The sequence below is a fragment of the Gallinula chloropus genome, assembly GCF_964237585.1.
Source record: "Gallinula chloropus genome assembly, chromosome: 10".
NCBI lineage: Eukaryota > Metazoa > Chordata > Aves > Gruiformes > Rallidae > Gallinula > Gallinula chloropus.
Window position 1 is genome coordinate 14,050,105 of NC_140095.1, and position 15,344 is coordinate 14,065,448.

General features: G+C 54.7%; 1 protein-coding gene across 1 annotated transcript; it reads right to left on the minus strand.

The window, feature by feature from the left end:
* Nucleotides 1-658: 658 nt before the first annotated feature.
* On the minus strand, nucleotides 659-10,692 carry SPARC (secreted protein acidic and cysteine rich). Its single transcript, XM_084268655.1, has 10 exons — nucleotides 10,642-10,692; nucleotides 4,862-4,931; nucleotides 4,617-4,667; nucleotides 4,359-4,443; nucleotides 3,821-3,942; nucleotides 3,467-3,587; nucleotides 3,145-3,278; nucleotides 2,841-2,989; nucleotides 1,981-2,129; nucleotides 659-1,759 (listed from the first exon to the last, which is right to left on the minus strand). Exons 2-10 carry the CDS (start codon nucleotides 4,916-4,918, stop codon nucleotides 1,731-1,733), a joined length of 897 nt encoding a protein of 298 aa, XP_084124781.1. The 5' UTR covers nucleotides 4,919-4,931; nucleotides 10,642-10,692; the 3' UTR covers nucleotides 659-1,730.
* Nucleotides 10,693-15,344: the final 4,652 nt, after the last annotated feature.

A 15,344-nucleotide genomic window follows, 5' to 3' on the forward strand; every position in this document is an offset into this window, starting at 1 on the left:
GGTCCCTCAGGGCACCAATCTGTCCCACTTGGCAAAGGACCTGCAAAGGGACCATCCCCCCTGGACTTGTCCAGGGCTCTGCAGGAGCTCTTGTGACCTGGGTATTCTTAGCCTGTGTAAATGGCAGAGTTTATTTTCTATTGTAGTGCCTTTGTGCCTTACCCAGGGATTTTATTGCTCCTGAGAGCCAAGGGCCTTAGGGCCCTGCAAGTGGCCATCCCTCCAGCTCCATCTGCCCAAGCATTACCCATCTGATGGGTAATGAACCAGCTTGTGTCCAGAGAGACTGTGGCTGGCAGAAGCACCTTGGCCCAGGTTGGGGTGCCTGTGTGACACCCTTGAGTGCACGCACGGGGCCACTGATGCCCATGCAATCCCCCCCCACATCGGGATGGGACGAAACAGAGGAACATTGCAAGCTCGTTTATTGTCAGTGTTTCAAATCAGTATTTTTTTATTACAGAGACTCATCAGGTTGCTCACACTGTGGCAGGAATTTAATAATATAAGGCACAGGGAACATTCAGAGGTAAAAATAAAAATAAAGAGTTCTCAGCCTGTGAGACTTAACCATCCCTTCACTCCTGCCAGGACCCTCTCTAGAAAGCAAAATCCAAATACCTCCTCCCTTCCCTCCCACCCATCCCTTAAACCCCAAAATCCACAACAGGGGGGGAAAAACGATGACAGCCTTTCCCACGAGCGCGTGGCAAGCGTGTCCCTTTCAGAGCAGAAACATCCCTTCCCAGCCTGACGCAGCTTCCCTGGGAGAGCAGGGCTGGAATTTAAGCATGACCAAGGCAGAGGTTGGAAGTGCTCAAGGGTACCATGATTTGGGGAGAGCCAAAAGCTTTATCTCAGCTACAGCAGAGTCGCACCGGCGAGGTCAGGCACACGCACCCTGGGGGAACTGGGCAGCTCCACCCCGCTTCTCCCTCTGCAGCACAGGACACACGACGATGGTCGAGTAATGGTTAAAGCACGTAGCACTTTCAAACCTTTATTTGTCAAGGGGATTTTACAGGGTGGGATGTGTTTCATTTTATTTGTTCTCAATTTTGTGCGCTTTCCTATCCGTTTGTTTGATTAGCCCTTGGTTTTTTTGGGGGGGTGTGTGTTGTATGTGTGGCCAATGACTGTTAAATTCAAGCCCTGGGAATGAAGGGAAAAAAACAAATAAGGAAAACAAAATTCTGCCACTCTATGTCTTTCTCATCCATCTCCATCCCCAAAGAGCTGGTGGGTGACTGCAGTGTCACCCACAGCTGCTCTGCTGGAAAAGCCCAATCCTCCTACATCCTCTGGCTCTGCCTTCCCTCGCTGGCGATGATCTGTAACTGGGGTGGTGAATCAGCTGAGAGGTCTTTGTGCCTATGCTGACGTGTCCAAGAACTTGCTGTTAGTAAGAAGTTAAGAGAAGTGGATCTGAGAGCAGATGCCAAGATGGAGCAGATGTTTAGGACAGGAACAGGGTCAGTCAATGGTAAAGACACCTCAGAGAGAGAAAGAGCTGGTAAGAGCACGTGGAAACAGCCGAGTGAGTAATCTAGTGGTAACAGATTAGGCTATGAAAGAGAACTGTTGCTTCTCTTAGCACCATTACTACATATGTTTAGATCTATATTAGCACCTTGTTCCCAGGGAAAAACAAAACAAAAGCGGTTTAAAAACCGAAGGAAGTGGGAAGGTTAAAACAAGACAAAGTTGGCAGAGAGAAGGAAGCTGGGGGTTTAGATCACGAGATCCTTGTCTATGTCCTCTGTGGAAGGAAAACAGAGAGATGAGGTTAGGAGGCGGATGCTGCCCCTGACCTGGGTGCTCCCAGCATCCCAATGTTCCTGCAACCTCCCCCTCCCTGATCTCCCTTGCTTTTCCGTCCCCAGGACTGGCTATAATGCATTGCTTTATCCCCAGCTGGGATTTTGTGGGTGTTTTTTTGGTGTCCTCTCCACCCCCCTTCCCTCCCTACTCAGTACTTACGCTCCTTAATGCCGAAGCAGCTGGCCCACTCCTCCAGAGCGATGTACTTGTCGTTGTCCAGGTCGCAAGCCTCAAAGAAGCGGGTGGTGCAGTGCTCCATGGGGATGAGGGGGGCACGCAGGGGGGCCAGCTCGGTGTGGGACAGGTACCTGCCGAGGTGATGGCACAGTCAACACACTGCCCACCACCTCCCACTGCCCTCCCACGGGGAGGGAGATGCTGTGAGAGGAGCGGGAGCCAGTGCAGGGCGCCATGCTGGCCCCAGCCCTCCGGTCTGGTTTGAGCTGCTGTCCCAGTGCCCTCCCAGTATCCAGCACTGAGCATTATGAAGGTCAAGGACTGGTGTCTGCTTTTACAACTGGTTGTGCTAGTCATGAAACAGCCAGCAGCTGGGGGTCCTGACCAGCTGCCCCCAAACCCACGTGTCTGTGCATGAGATCCCTCTCACACTCCTCTCCAGCTCACAGCCAAGCCAGCAGCTGCTGTTTCAGCTGCTGAAGTTATCCTGGTGCCTTTGTACTCTGGTATTTTAGGGAGCTATCATGCAACAGTAAATCTGAGAAGACAGAAACTCCCCGCAAGGGAGATGGGAGCAGCTGGGGCCGGGGGAGGCCCCTCTTCCTGCAGAAGAGCTGTCTGCAGAAAGTAAAACTCCCCTTACCCCGGGCTGGTTTGCCCCAGTCCCTTCCAGATGTGTGCAGGGGTTGTCCCTCCACAGGGCTTTTGCCTGTGCTTCTGTCACCAGCCACCCATTTGTGTCACAGCTCCAACCCTGACACCTTAAGCCACCAAATCTCCTTGGTCCTCAGGCAGGAAGGTGTTCTGGTGGAAGGCCTCCATCCCGCTCTGCTGACACTCACCCATCGATGGGGTGCTGATCCAGCTGCCCGAACTGCCAGTGCACGGGGAAGATGTACATGTTGTAGTTCTTCTCAAAGTCACGGGCCAGCAGCTCCACGGTGTGGTCACCGGCCTCCAGGCGCTTCTCGTTCTCGTGGATCTTCTTCACCTGTCGTAGGAGATGCCAGGGAGACCCTGTCAGCAGGGCAATGGGGTGCAAGGCAGGAGACCAGGCTTTACAGCAGGTCATTCTGGCCGGGCTGCTCATGTGTGCTGGATTCTGCTGGTGGAATGAACTCCCAGGCTCCCTCCCCAACCCCTCACCTTGAGCTTCTGCTTCTCGGTCAGCAGGTTGTTGTCCTCATCACGTTCATACAGGGTGATCAGCACGTTCTTGAGCCAGTCCCGCATGCGCAGGGGGAACTCGGTCAGCTCTGTGTCCAGGCAGGCGGGGATGACTGGAAGCCATACGTGGTGGTCAGTGCAGTGTCTGGACGTGCAGCCCTGGTGCCCTCCCACCTCAGCCCTGAACCTGCCTGGGCCTTTGCTCTCCCTCAGCCCATGGGCAAAGGGGCTGTGCTTAGGTTAGGGGGTCCCCTTGTCTAAGGAAATGGTTCCACATACATTTGCAAGGGGCTCCACTTACATTTGCAAGGTCCAATGTAGTCCAGGTGCAGCTTGTGTCCCTTCTTGGTTCCCTCCAAGGTGCACTTGGTGGCAAAGAAATGGCAGGAGGAGTCATAGGTCTTGTTGTCAGTGCCGCAGACCTGCGCAGGATGGGGAGATGCTGTGTGAGGGACAGCGAAGTGCAGCCGTGCTGGGGGAGGGGGTCAGCAGAGAGAGCTTCCCAGTGAGATGTTTCACTTGTTTTCTGGGGTGGACAACATCTCCTTGGATGCTCAGCCAGATGGGGACCTGCCACCCTGACTCTGACTGCCTCCCCCATTGTCCTATGTGAGGTGCCTCCTTGCTCTGGTCCATCAGCAGCTTCTGCTCTCACCTTCTCGAAGACGCCGGCGGTGGCTGGGCAGCTGGAGGGGTCCTGGCACACACACATGGGCGAGTTGTTGTCATCCACCTCGCACACCTTGCCGTGCTTGCAGTGGTGGTTCTGGCAGGGGTCTGGGAGAAGGCAGGGAGCAAAGTCAGAACCTTCCCCTTCCTCACCTCCCACAAGCTGCCTGGTGCATCTCAGCACAGAGGGAAGACAGAGATTTCACCCGGGACAGCCCCAAGCATCTCTTCCTGCACTGGGAAGGCGTGAGGACTTCCAGAAGTCCATGTTAGCCTTCAGGCTAATGTTGGGCTCCTTTCTGTAGCCACAGAAAGCAATGGCTTTTCTCTTGCAAAACAACAGGGTAGAGAATGCAGTGCTGGAAGATGCCATGCACCTCTTAAGTGCGTATCGAGGATGGCATCATCCCTGTGCTACAGCCCTTCCCGGAGAAGTTCCTCACTGTTTGGGGTGGCTAAAACACATAGATGCAGGGAAAGGATGGTGTCTCTGCCTGCTGGTGGGCCGGGGAAAAGCGACTTACTCTCTGCAACGATCTCCTCTACATCCTCGGTGGGTTCCTCGAACTCTCCCACCTCCACCTGGACAGGGTTTGCCCCCACGAGCTCCTGCAAAAGAAGCCAGTGTTTCTGGTGGGGTGCAAAAAGAGTTGACCCCCATTTCTGGGGAGGGGGCTTCTCTGCCCCCACATTGTTCCAGCTCTCCTGTGCTTTGGAGATGCTTTTCCCAGGGCAGTGGGTGCTGCAAGAGGTGGGTGATGAGGAGGAGCAGAGTGACCTACCTCAGTGGTGGGGTCTTCGATGACCTCTGTCTCATCGGGCAGAGCCTCCTGCTGCAGGGGAAAAGGATTGTGAGCCAGGTCCAGTGGGGAGGACCGTCCCAAGGAGGGGTCACCTGCCCAGGCAGATTGCAGGGACACCCTTGGGCTTCTTCTCCCCCCACCACCCCCATACCTCAGGGCTTTATTTGTTACAAACAAACAGACAACCCCGAGAGCAGAGAGGCTCTGTTGTCCCCCATACTTACCGGAGCTGCCAGGGCTTTGCCTGCCAGGCAGAGAAGGAAAAAAATCCAGGCCCTCATCTTTCAGCAAACCCTGGATAAAGGAGAGGAGAAGGAGGGATGAGGAAGGAGGCCATTGCATGCTGCTCAGCTCCAGGCTGAGCTCACTGTCCGGGCACTTAGAAAGGGGCGTTTTCTTAATTTCCTGCCCCGTCTGCTCAGTATTCCAGCCCCACATGCCGACTTTTCTAGCTGAAACCTGAGGCCAAATCACGTTTCCAAGACAAATTCTTTTGATTTTGCAAAATGGGATGGTGGGGGTTTAGATTTCTGTTGCTCTTCTGGATGGCTTTAGAAAACCTGCAGTGGAAATGGCAGGTCCCTTGTCCTTCCCAGGATTTATTTCTTACCCTCCCTCCCCCAATCTATCATGTTAAAACCCCCTGATACAGGCCCCATGTATAGGCAGTGACACTGCCACTTTACCTGTCAGTCAGAGGGAAAATGAAAGTGGAGGAAGGAAGGAGAACAGAGACAGTGCAATGGGGCACTGGAGAATTAAAGCCCATAGAAAAGCCCTTCCCACATGGACACAGACATCTCTAGGGGTATCAGGGACCAGTCCCACATCCCCAGCACCCTCAAATGTTGGGGTCTCTGCTATAGTTTTGCCCTTTCTTGCTCAGAACTGAAGGTCCTCAAATGGGGTTTAAGGGATCTGGGATGCTTTGGGGTCATGTTCTGCTGGGAGTTGAGCTCCTGAAGGATGCTTTGGGCTGTCGCAGGGACTCTGTAGGACCAGTGAGCCAGGCAGCTCAGCTAACCCTGGCCATGATGCAAGCCAGGAGAGCACAGCTGGTGAAATTGCCCTATCCTCGTCCCCCCTCCCCAGTTCCTGTTTGGCAGGATTGAGCCCCTCTGTGTGAGGGCAGAGAGGAGCTCAGCTGGCCGCTTAATATGCTGGTGGCATCCCACTCCTGCCAGCGAGGGCTGCCCGCTCCCTTCCGCCAGTCGGGAGAGTGAAACACCCTCCGTTTGTCTCCTGCCAGTGAGGGGACTTGTCCCCCTGCCAAAGCTTCTTCCGCTGCCTCCCTTCCGCTCGCCCCCCCCTCTGCTCCACCTGCACGCTGGGGCATCGCAGCCCACCAGCCCTGGGGCTGGGGCATCGCAGCCCACCGGCCCTGGGGCTGGGACATCGCAGCCCACTGGCCCTGGGGCTGGGACATCACAGCCCACCAGCCCTGGGGCTGGGGCATCGCAGCCCACCAGCCCTGGGGCTGGGACAGCTTCAAGGGGACCAAAAGTGCTGGATGAGGTGTCTTTGCTCCAGTGAGAATGGATGGATACCTAACATGCCAGTGCATCCCTTCCCTTCCTCCCAATGTCCAGCAGCTCCCTGGCTATAAAACTGCACCAACCCTGTGCTGGCTGGACACCAGCCAGGCTGGTCTGGGACACCAGGCTGGGAGCATGGGGTGGGGGAACGGCTGCCATGGAGAGAGAGGGGACCTTTGGGGAGAGGGTGGACAAGCCTGTTTGCTCTGGAAAGGCTGCAGTGGAGTTTGCTGTCCCTTCCCCTTGTCTTTATTTGCTCTGGAGGCTGCTCAGAGCTCTCCCAGCATTTGCCAGGAGAGATCACTGTGTCTTTGCTTCTGGAGGGGTGGCTTGGAATGGGGAGGTGGAAAAGTACTGGTTAAACTGGCCATCAGCTCCCTTGCTGCCATCCCCTGGCTTGTAACCGCTCCTCCTGGGCTTCTCCCAAGGGAATTGCTTGCTTTGGAAAGTGCTCTGAGGTTCAGTTCAGCAGAAACACAGCGGTGCCCAGCCTGGAGGAGAGGGCACTGAGTGTACACGTGGAAGATGGCATTAAGAAAAGCCCAACCCCAGATCAAGACCCTCTCAGATCATTTCCCTGAGACCCCAAAAATCTGAATTTCAAAGTCTGGGCATGCAGTGAGCTGGGATAAAGAATTCCATGCTTGCTAGGAGCCAGCAGACAGCTGGAGCTGCCAGTGTTGTGTTTGGAGGAAGAAGGAGCATGAAAGAGTCTGAGCAAACAAGCTCTGCAGAGCTGTCTCTAGCTGGAGACAGGAAAACAAGATTATTTGAAAAACAACATGTTTCTGAAGGCAGAGCTGTTTTGCAGAGACATGGCTGTTCCTGAATACCTGACATAACTGCTCAGGAGCCCTGCTCCTGCGGAACAGCCTGGCCCACAGTGCAAGTCACTGGTGCAGGTCTCCCCATGGACCTACCATGGTCCTGCCATCCAAGCGGATGCTCTTTGGGGCTGGCAGCTGGGCCAAACCATGAGCTCAGCATCTGTCCTCCAGCCAGAGGTACTCTGGGGGATCCCTGTGAGGGGCCCTGCACTGGGAATCTCTGACACTGCTCTGCAAGAGCCAAGAGGGGCAGAGCAATGGGGCACAGCAGGGGATCATTTTCAATGGAGGAAAACAGGACTGGAAAAGAGGTTTTAGCAAGCAGGGACCTACACCCTTCTGTGTCCTAAGGGACATAGCAGCAGCCAGCACATCATGGGCACCAAAAGGGCTACTGTTGGTGATGGAGGAGAGCTCCTGGCACCCATGGGCTACAGGGCCCATGGCCTGCAGTGCCTCTTTAATGTTTGCCCCCATGTGCATCCTAAGTGGGGACTTCAGGTCCCAGTACACTGTCTCATGGCTCCCATACATCCCTCTCTGAATGGTTCGCCTTTCTAATGCAGTCCAGGCTATCCTTCAGCGCCAGCTGCTCGTGTTTCGCAGCCATGTCCATAACAAGAGAGCCAGGGGGTGTAGAGAGGTCTGAGACTCATCCTCAGCACCCACAAAAATTCAAAGCAGGCTGCTCTGGCAAGCTCTGTACCTCCTTACCCCAGTCCCGTAGCACCATCACAGATTTCTCCTGCTGGGGAAAACACTCTGCAGTGATGCACGGAGGAGAGTCTGTGCACTGGGGTCTGTTGATCCCCCTTGTCTACTCCTGCCCAGCCTGGGGACCTTTGCAGGCTGGGGGGAGGACAAGGGCCAGGCGGGTGCAACCTCTGGAGGAGGCTGCGTGGATGATGGAGCATGGCCTATGTGGTGCTGGCCCTGGCCAGGATTGCATAAGCCCTTTGGGATGCCACGTTAGCGTGGGGAGGAGTCTCTGCCTGTCCACTTTGACAGCCCCTTGCTGAGGCCACAGAGACAGCCCCAGCTGCCTCCACCACTAACCTGGGCGAGGGGCCCTTCTGCCTCCTCCCATCACTGGCAACTGAGAGCAGGAGTGGGTAATCCTTGGGCAAAAGCCCTCCTGTGTCTCTGCAACCCACCTGCACCCCAGAGCTTGGCCATGCAGGAGGCAGCCAGCCCGAGCGACAGGGTCCCCTGCACCCACTCTCCCTTTGCTCATTGCTGCTCCAAGGCTTGGCAGGGTCTGACATACCCCGGCAGCTCAGACAACCTAAAGGCAGGACCAGCCCAGGAAAAGCTTCTGCCTCCAAACCCCACCATCAAAGAGCAGATGGGTGACTGAGTGTGGCCACCACAGAGACCCCACTGCCTGGCCCTGCCAGCAAGACCCTCTAAGGTTTACTCAGCCCACCACTCCAGGGCTAAAATTTGGGTTGAAGTCAAGAGTTGTTCGTGTGAGTCCCCAGAAAGCTGTGCTGAACAGGTCCCTGCCTGTCCCTGCTGGCTCACCCAGGCGTGCTGCAGCTGCACTGGGTCTTGGGGGAGTGGGGCAGGAGCTGGGGAGAAGCCAGAGGGGCTCCTGCCACCTGCACACTCCCCCCCACACGCAGTCTGTGGGCTCAGAAAGCCAAGATGGGCTTAGGGAGAAGTGAAAGCCCCTTTAGCTCACACACACACTAACATACTGCTGGGAAAACACAGGGGAGGAAAAAATCTGTCTACCAACTGTGTCTGTGCAGAGTCACTAAAGCCACGTCTACACCACAGCCCTGCCTTAGCCCCTTCATTCCCTTGCAGGGAGCTGAGCAGCTCTGATGGCACTTAGAACTGCTGCAGGCCTTACTGGTTTTACTGAGATAAGGGCCTGTGTGGCACTGCAGCTGTGTGCAGGCTGGGAGCTGCATAATGGGAAGGGAATTACCACCAAGCAAAGTGCATGGAGGAGACCAGGGCTGCCAGTGTAGCCAGGCTCTTTGGAGCCCCCGGTCAGCAGGGCAGTGAGTGATGCAGCACTGTGCTGTCCTGATGGAGCTTTTCCCTTTGTTTGGACTGGACATGGGGCAGTGCCAAAAGCAGTTCTGCCTCTTCTGTGCCAGGTGCAACGGTGCCTCTGGCTCCCCGGGGATACAGAAAACTGATCTTGCACAGCTCCACAAAGGAGAGAGAAGAGAAACTGTCCGCTAAATGTCCTGCAAAAATGCAAGCCATCCTCAAAGCATTCCCTCCGCCCTGCCAGGGCTGCTCCAGCGATAACAGCCCCGCCATCCCTCCGACCAGAGCACCCAGAAAGGGTTTCCATGGGAGCCGACATTCCTCTGGGGCTGAGTCATGGAAGAGCAGAGGGCTGGTGGAAGGAGGGGCTTGAAAAAAAGTTTGAAAAGTTTATTTCTCCTCTTCCCCCTCCCAACACCGCCCGCATCCCTGCTCCTGCCTATGTGGCAGACAATAGCTCAGCTTTAGCAGCTGCCAGAACGCGACAGCCTTTTATTTCCACTTAAAACTCGCCTCACCGACCCCAACAAACAGCTGCCGTTGACTTTTGTCCTTCGGTGGGGTTGCTGAGTGTTTTGGGCCGTTTCAAGTTGGTAGTGACTGTGTGCTGGAAGCACCGGCCACCTTCCCGGTGCCCCCGATTTCACTCCAACTTGAAACCTGCCTTTTGGTTTGGGTGGGAACTCAGCCCCCATCCTGTTAAGTTTCCTTTTCTTGGCTGGACCCAACAGAGTGGAGCTTTCTTCAGAGGAGGGACACAAAGAGCACAGCTAGACTGCCACGCACGTCACCCAGACGGGAAGGACAGCGGCTGCCTTTAAAGGAAACAAGCCCTTGGCTCTTCTGCATTGACTTAAAAGTGTCTCTGGCTGAGCCCGAGCTCTTAAAACTTTAAAAATAAACACCCCAAAAAAGAGCTTTGTTCCGCCTCTCCTGCAACCTCAGTCTCTCAAACAGCTGGAGTTAAGCAAACCAGGGCAGCAGGGCTTGAAATGGATCCAAAGTCTGCTCGGGACAAAAAGATGAGTGTCTGTTTTCTTTTCCAGGAGAAATCGGAGTGCCCGGTTCAAAAACCTAAAAGCTGAGATGAAACCGACAGCCCTTTTGTTCTCCCTCTAGATACTCTGGTGAGTAAAACATCACCTGCCAGTGCACCTCAGGCCGGGTATAATCGGGGCTGGTTTGTAACTAGATCTACTCTGCAGGTTGGTTTGATGAGCCCACATCTCATTAAGGAAATACCCCACAATTAAAAAACCGGGGGGGGGGGGGGGGGAGGGGGGAGGAGGGGGGAAGAGAGAAGAGAGAAAAATTAGGGCAGGTTAAAGCTTTACAGTCAGATGTCACCGAAGTGTTAAAGGTGTTAAGCTGCAGTGAAATAGGGTGACAGGCTGAGTTTAGGAGCAGAGATGCTGCAGAGAGGGGAAAGAGAAGGATTCCGGAGAGGTCTCTGAATGCATCACTCGGGGTGGGGAGGCAGATTCTGAGGGACCCCGAGTGGTGCATTGCCAAGCATCAGATGCACCCCATGGGCTGGGAGAGCAGCTCCCGAGCCAGGGAACCCCACAACTGGGGCTGTTGGGACCCCCACGCTGGGAGAAATAGCAGAGCAAGCACGAAGGTCTCGGGCCATACCTCGCAGTGCCGGCAGCAGGGCTGAGCAAACTCCAGGCGCTTGGACGGGCTGGAGGAATCTGCAGGTTTTAGAAGGAGGCAGGAGGAAGCCAAAGGGTGGGCTGGGTTTCCCGCTGCCTCTCCCCCCTCCTCCTCCTCCTCGCTATCTTTCCAAATCGGTCTCTTCCTCTCCCTCTCTCCCCAGTGGGAAGCCCCACCCGCCAGAAAGACGGGCTGAGGCACAGCCTGGGTCCAAAGGATAGACCAGAGAAATCAAGCGGGGCTGGAGATCAAGGGGGTCTCCCGCAGGGACAGATCAGCCCCCAGCACAACCCTCCCAGCAGAGTCATTGTCACAGCAGCTGCCTGCACTGCTGCAATGAGTTAGTCAGTTCTCAGGCTCCCTTGGACTAACAGCACCGGGGGGGGGGGGGGGGGGGGGAATAAGGAGAAATGCCTGCTCTCTGCTTGGTTTGTGAGCCTCCTGGCACCTCAACCTACTGCACTGAAAATGTTAAATGCTGTCGTTTCACAAAGGGGTAGTTCAGTCCCTGTCTGGTGTTTCCCATGCCCTGGGGGATCCAGAGGAAGGCAGAAGAATCCTTGCTCTTCCACCCTCTCTCCTGACATTGCAGGGAGGGAGAGGGAAGAATGATCCAGAAAATGTAGAGAGTTATGACATGTCTGAAATAGGGTCCAAGTGGGCAGAGAAGTCCTGGGCTGGGAGATGTGACCCTCAGCAGATTGATCTCTCTGCTGTGGTTGTTGTGCAGCAGGTCTGGACTGACTGAGCACAACCCACCAGTTGAAGCTGGTGGTCTCTTCAGACATCACTAAGTATTTTCACCTTACAGATCATAACTCAGCTGGAGCAGCTGCACAGCCAGAGGCAACCAGACAGCAAAGCTGTTTGGAGTTAACTCTTCCATCTGTTCCTCTCAATGCTTAGGGTGAAACCCCAGCTCCTCTCTCCTTGCATCTCACCAACCCTCACCCTGGTCAGGTCGATTCAAGGTTGCTTTCCAGGAGCTGCTCAAACAATGCTGGCCTGTGTAGGGATGAGAAGTCATCAGGAGTCTGTGGGTGTTGGGTGAAGGACATCCAAGACCATAACAAAACGCAACATGGTGTTTTGTCGTGGCTGCTCGGTGCTTGGATTCATTCCTCAAGATTACACAGTGTCTCTGAGAGGGGCTGAGACAGGGTGCTTAACTCAGTTGAAGTTGCCACTGGGCTGTTGTGGCTCCTTGCTCTGGAGGTCACCTCTTACTTTGTGATTATCAGCTCACTCCTCCTCCAGCACTTCTGGTACATGTGGAATAAAAATACATAAGACTAAACATCCATACGGCCAACACGAAACAAAAAACAAACAAAGCTGGAAAGGAAAGGGAAAGGGGAGGGGAAAGATAGGGAAAGGACCATGAGAAAACATCAGCACTTCACAGCGAGACACCACTTCCCTCTGTGATCTGGCAGCTCTGGAGGCTGGTGGCAAGGAACAGGAGAAAGTCTTCCTCACCCATTTATTTACTTGCCTACACACCACTCAAAAGCCATCCCTGGGTGCTGGTATGTGGATGTACATCCATAAATACCCCACACACCCTCTTGGGTCCATGGGGAGGCCAGCTTTCTTATGGTGCCACATGGGTCCTTCTAACGCAGACAAACCATCTGTGGCATCTGGAGCATCTTCTCCTCCCACCGCAACTGTCCACAGCTCCCACGTGCAACCCCCAGGTCCAGTTTGGCTCCAGAGGTCCCACATCATCCCCTGAGCCCGAGTATCATCTGGTTGTTTCCCACCCAGAGGAGTTGGATGCTCTCTGGGCTGGATTAGTCACGGCTCACATTGAAATCACCCAGCTGCTGGGACTCCTCTGATGGAAAAAAAAAAAAAAAGAGACATCTGGAAAAAATTTTAGGGAGAAAAAAATTAAAAGAGAAAAGAAACCACCTCTTTTCTAACTGACAACGTGGCAACTGCTTAGTGTTTTTTCACCGTAGCCTGAAGCTAAGCCCTCTTCCAAGGGCTTAGAAAATGACAGTGCCAGGAAGATAATTACACTGTGGATTTCTTTATATACGTGGCGACTTGAACCCTGGTTTTGAGTGAAAGCAAAAAACAGCCTGCTGCACTGCTGGAGTCCCACCTGGAAGTGGCCCCTGAGTTCCCAGGGTGGGTCCTCATGGTCTTCTGTGTACAGGGTGAGGGGTCCTCACGGTCTCCTGTGCACACATGGTGGGGACAGCTGGGTCTTACATCTTAGGAGGGGCATGGTGCCAGCCCTGGGTGTGTGCTGTCAGTGTGGGATGGGAGGGGGGCTGCACGGAGAGGGAAACAAGAGCCTGGAGCAACTGGCTGGCTCTTTAATCTGAGCAGCTTTAAGAAGCTCCAGAAGTGACTGAGTGCTTGCAAAGGAAGTCCTGAAAAGTCCTCTCCACGCTTACAAGGCTTAGTGGGGCCATCAAAGAGGTGTCAGGCTGCCAAGAGGAAAGCTGGACCTCACACATGCCAGAAGGTCATCTTATGCCATCTGAGGCACTGGATAGGCAGAAGATAGCTCAAGGGGCCTCACCATGCCAGGAGCCCTCACTGCACTGGTGGTGCTGTGCAGCATCATCCAGCCTCGACTCTGATGGGAACAGCAGACAGGATGAGACCCCCTCAAGGCTTGAGCTCAGCTTAGAGCAAAGCTGGGAGGCTTGCAGGGCTGAGGTTTGAACTACAGTTAACCCCAGTTGAAAATCCAGATTTCTTCATAGAATCATAGAATTGCAGGGGTTGGAAGGGACCTCGAGAGATCATCGGGTCCAACCCCCTGCCAAAGCAGCTCCCTAGGACATGTCACTCATCCTGCTTTAAGCCAGGTCAGGCAGATCTGGATTGGCACAGCTAAAAAAACCCCGGAGCTCTCCAAAAGGGGAATAATTCTGCTGCAGAGGGAGAGAAATGCAAGTGAGCAGCAGCATGGTGAAAGCGATACAAGAGGGGGATTAATAACCCTGCTGTCTTCTGCTGACTGCTCTGTGGGTCTGAGGAGCCTTTCCTCTGCTCTGGGATGGATTCTCTAATGAGTTTTTCTGGAGAGGATGTTTCTGCATTAATTGCTGCTGGGTGCCGCTGCAAAACAATGAACCCAAAGTGCAGATAAACAAACAAACAGGATGCCCTGGAACGGCTCAGGGAAGGGCGCTTACTGAGTTGTCCTTGCTGGGTGTGTGGCTGGGGGCTGAGCACCTCACGGGCACAGGGCAGGGTGTGGACAGGACACGGCTGCTGGGGTGGGAACCCAGCACCCAGCTCAGGGCAAATGAGAGCCGACAGGAATCTGCTTTATCCCAGGAATGTCACGGCTCTCCTGTGATGTGTGAGTGTGTCAGCAGGTCCCATGGGAGGGTTGGTGGATTTTTCCATTTCAGAGGCAGCTCAGGGGCAGAAAGGCTGTGCTCTCTAGGCTGGCACTAAGCAGATGCCACAGGAAAGCGGGGTGAACCCAAACTGCCCTGGAGACTTGCCCCGATGGTGGCTGTCTGTCCTACATGGGGCAGGGGTTTCTCCACAGTGGGATGGGACCATCCCTCTGCACTCAGCAGCAGGACTGACGCCTGGTCCAGTTGGCACAGGCTGACGCCCAGCCAAGGTCTCTTTCAGTGCCTGGTCTGGGACAGCCTGAGCCTCAGTGCTCAGCAGATGGACTGGGGGTGAGCTGCTCCAGTGGGGTGATGCAGGCAGATGGGGTGCTGGCTCTGTTAGAAATAGATGGAGAAGGATTGCAGGATCTGTTATTGCAGATTTTCAGCTGCAAGCCAAGAAGTCTGCAGGGTGGTGGGGGGGAAGAAATCCAGCTGTGCATGGCTCTGCAGTGAGTCACGCCCTGCGGAGCCTGGAGGCAGGACAGGCTTGTTGTGGGAGGTGCTCTTTCCATTGTGTGTTTGGGCCCTCACAGCTGTTCCCTGGGGTCTCCATTGGAAAGCACTTCCTATGCCCCATGGGGAGGATTTATTCTCCAACTTCTTTCAAACTACCCCTGCAATGGTCATGTCACTCTCTTGGAAATGTGTGGTGCTGCAGGCTTGGGAGAAGCCTACCTGTCCTATCTGAAACCAAACTGAGCCCAAAGAAATGGGGTGTGTGTGAGTGTGGGAAATCCATCACCTTCTGCAGCCATGGTGCACACAGGGAGCTCTGTGTGCCACAGCTGCAGTTAATGCTGCCCTGGATACCTCTCGTGGGCATCAGGTCTGAACATCAGCCCCAGCTATACCCAGAACGGGTTGTGGATATGACCCCTCCAGCCACAGCCTCCCACCATGTCCCTGTGGCAGAGTCCTGCCTGGAGCTGTCACACCAGGCACCAGCAGACAGGACAGGTCTATGGTTGCTTTGAAGCTCCCATGCATGGTCTGGGCAGATCCAGCCTGGCTGAGCTTGGTCCCAGTCCAAAACCTCCAACATCCAAAGGACATAGTTGCCTTTCCTAAAACAACTTCTCCCTTGCTGGAGGAGACCGTTGGGTATTAATTCTGAGCATGGGGATGTTGTGTGCCTGAGTTACAGTCGGGTGTCTCAGCCCAGCTTTGCCTTCACTCGAGACCTTGTATTGGAGATGTACCTGTGACTGGCAGAAGATGCCACACAGCTTCCAAGGGCAGCAAAGGCTGCTAAGTCGGGGCAGTCCCACCTTGCTCCTGGTGTTTACCTACGATGCACTTTTGAGT

Coding starts and splice junctions, on each gene's coding strand:
- SPARC (XM_084268655.1), bottom strand. CDS start 4,918: ATGAGGGCCTGGATTTTTTTCCTTCTCTGCCTGGCAGGCAAAGCCCTG. Junction 3,588..3,820: donor CCGCCGGCGTCTTCGAGAAG/GTGAGAGCAGAA, acceptor CATCCTGCGCAG/GTCTGCGGCACTGACAACAA. Junction 3,279..3,466: donor CTACATTGGACCTTGCAAAT/GTAAGTGGAGCC, acceptor TATGGCTTCCAG/TCATCCCCGCCTGCCTGGAC.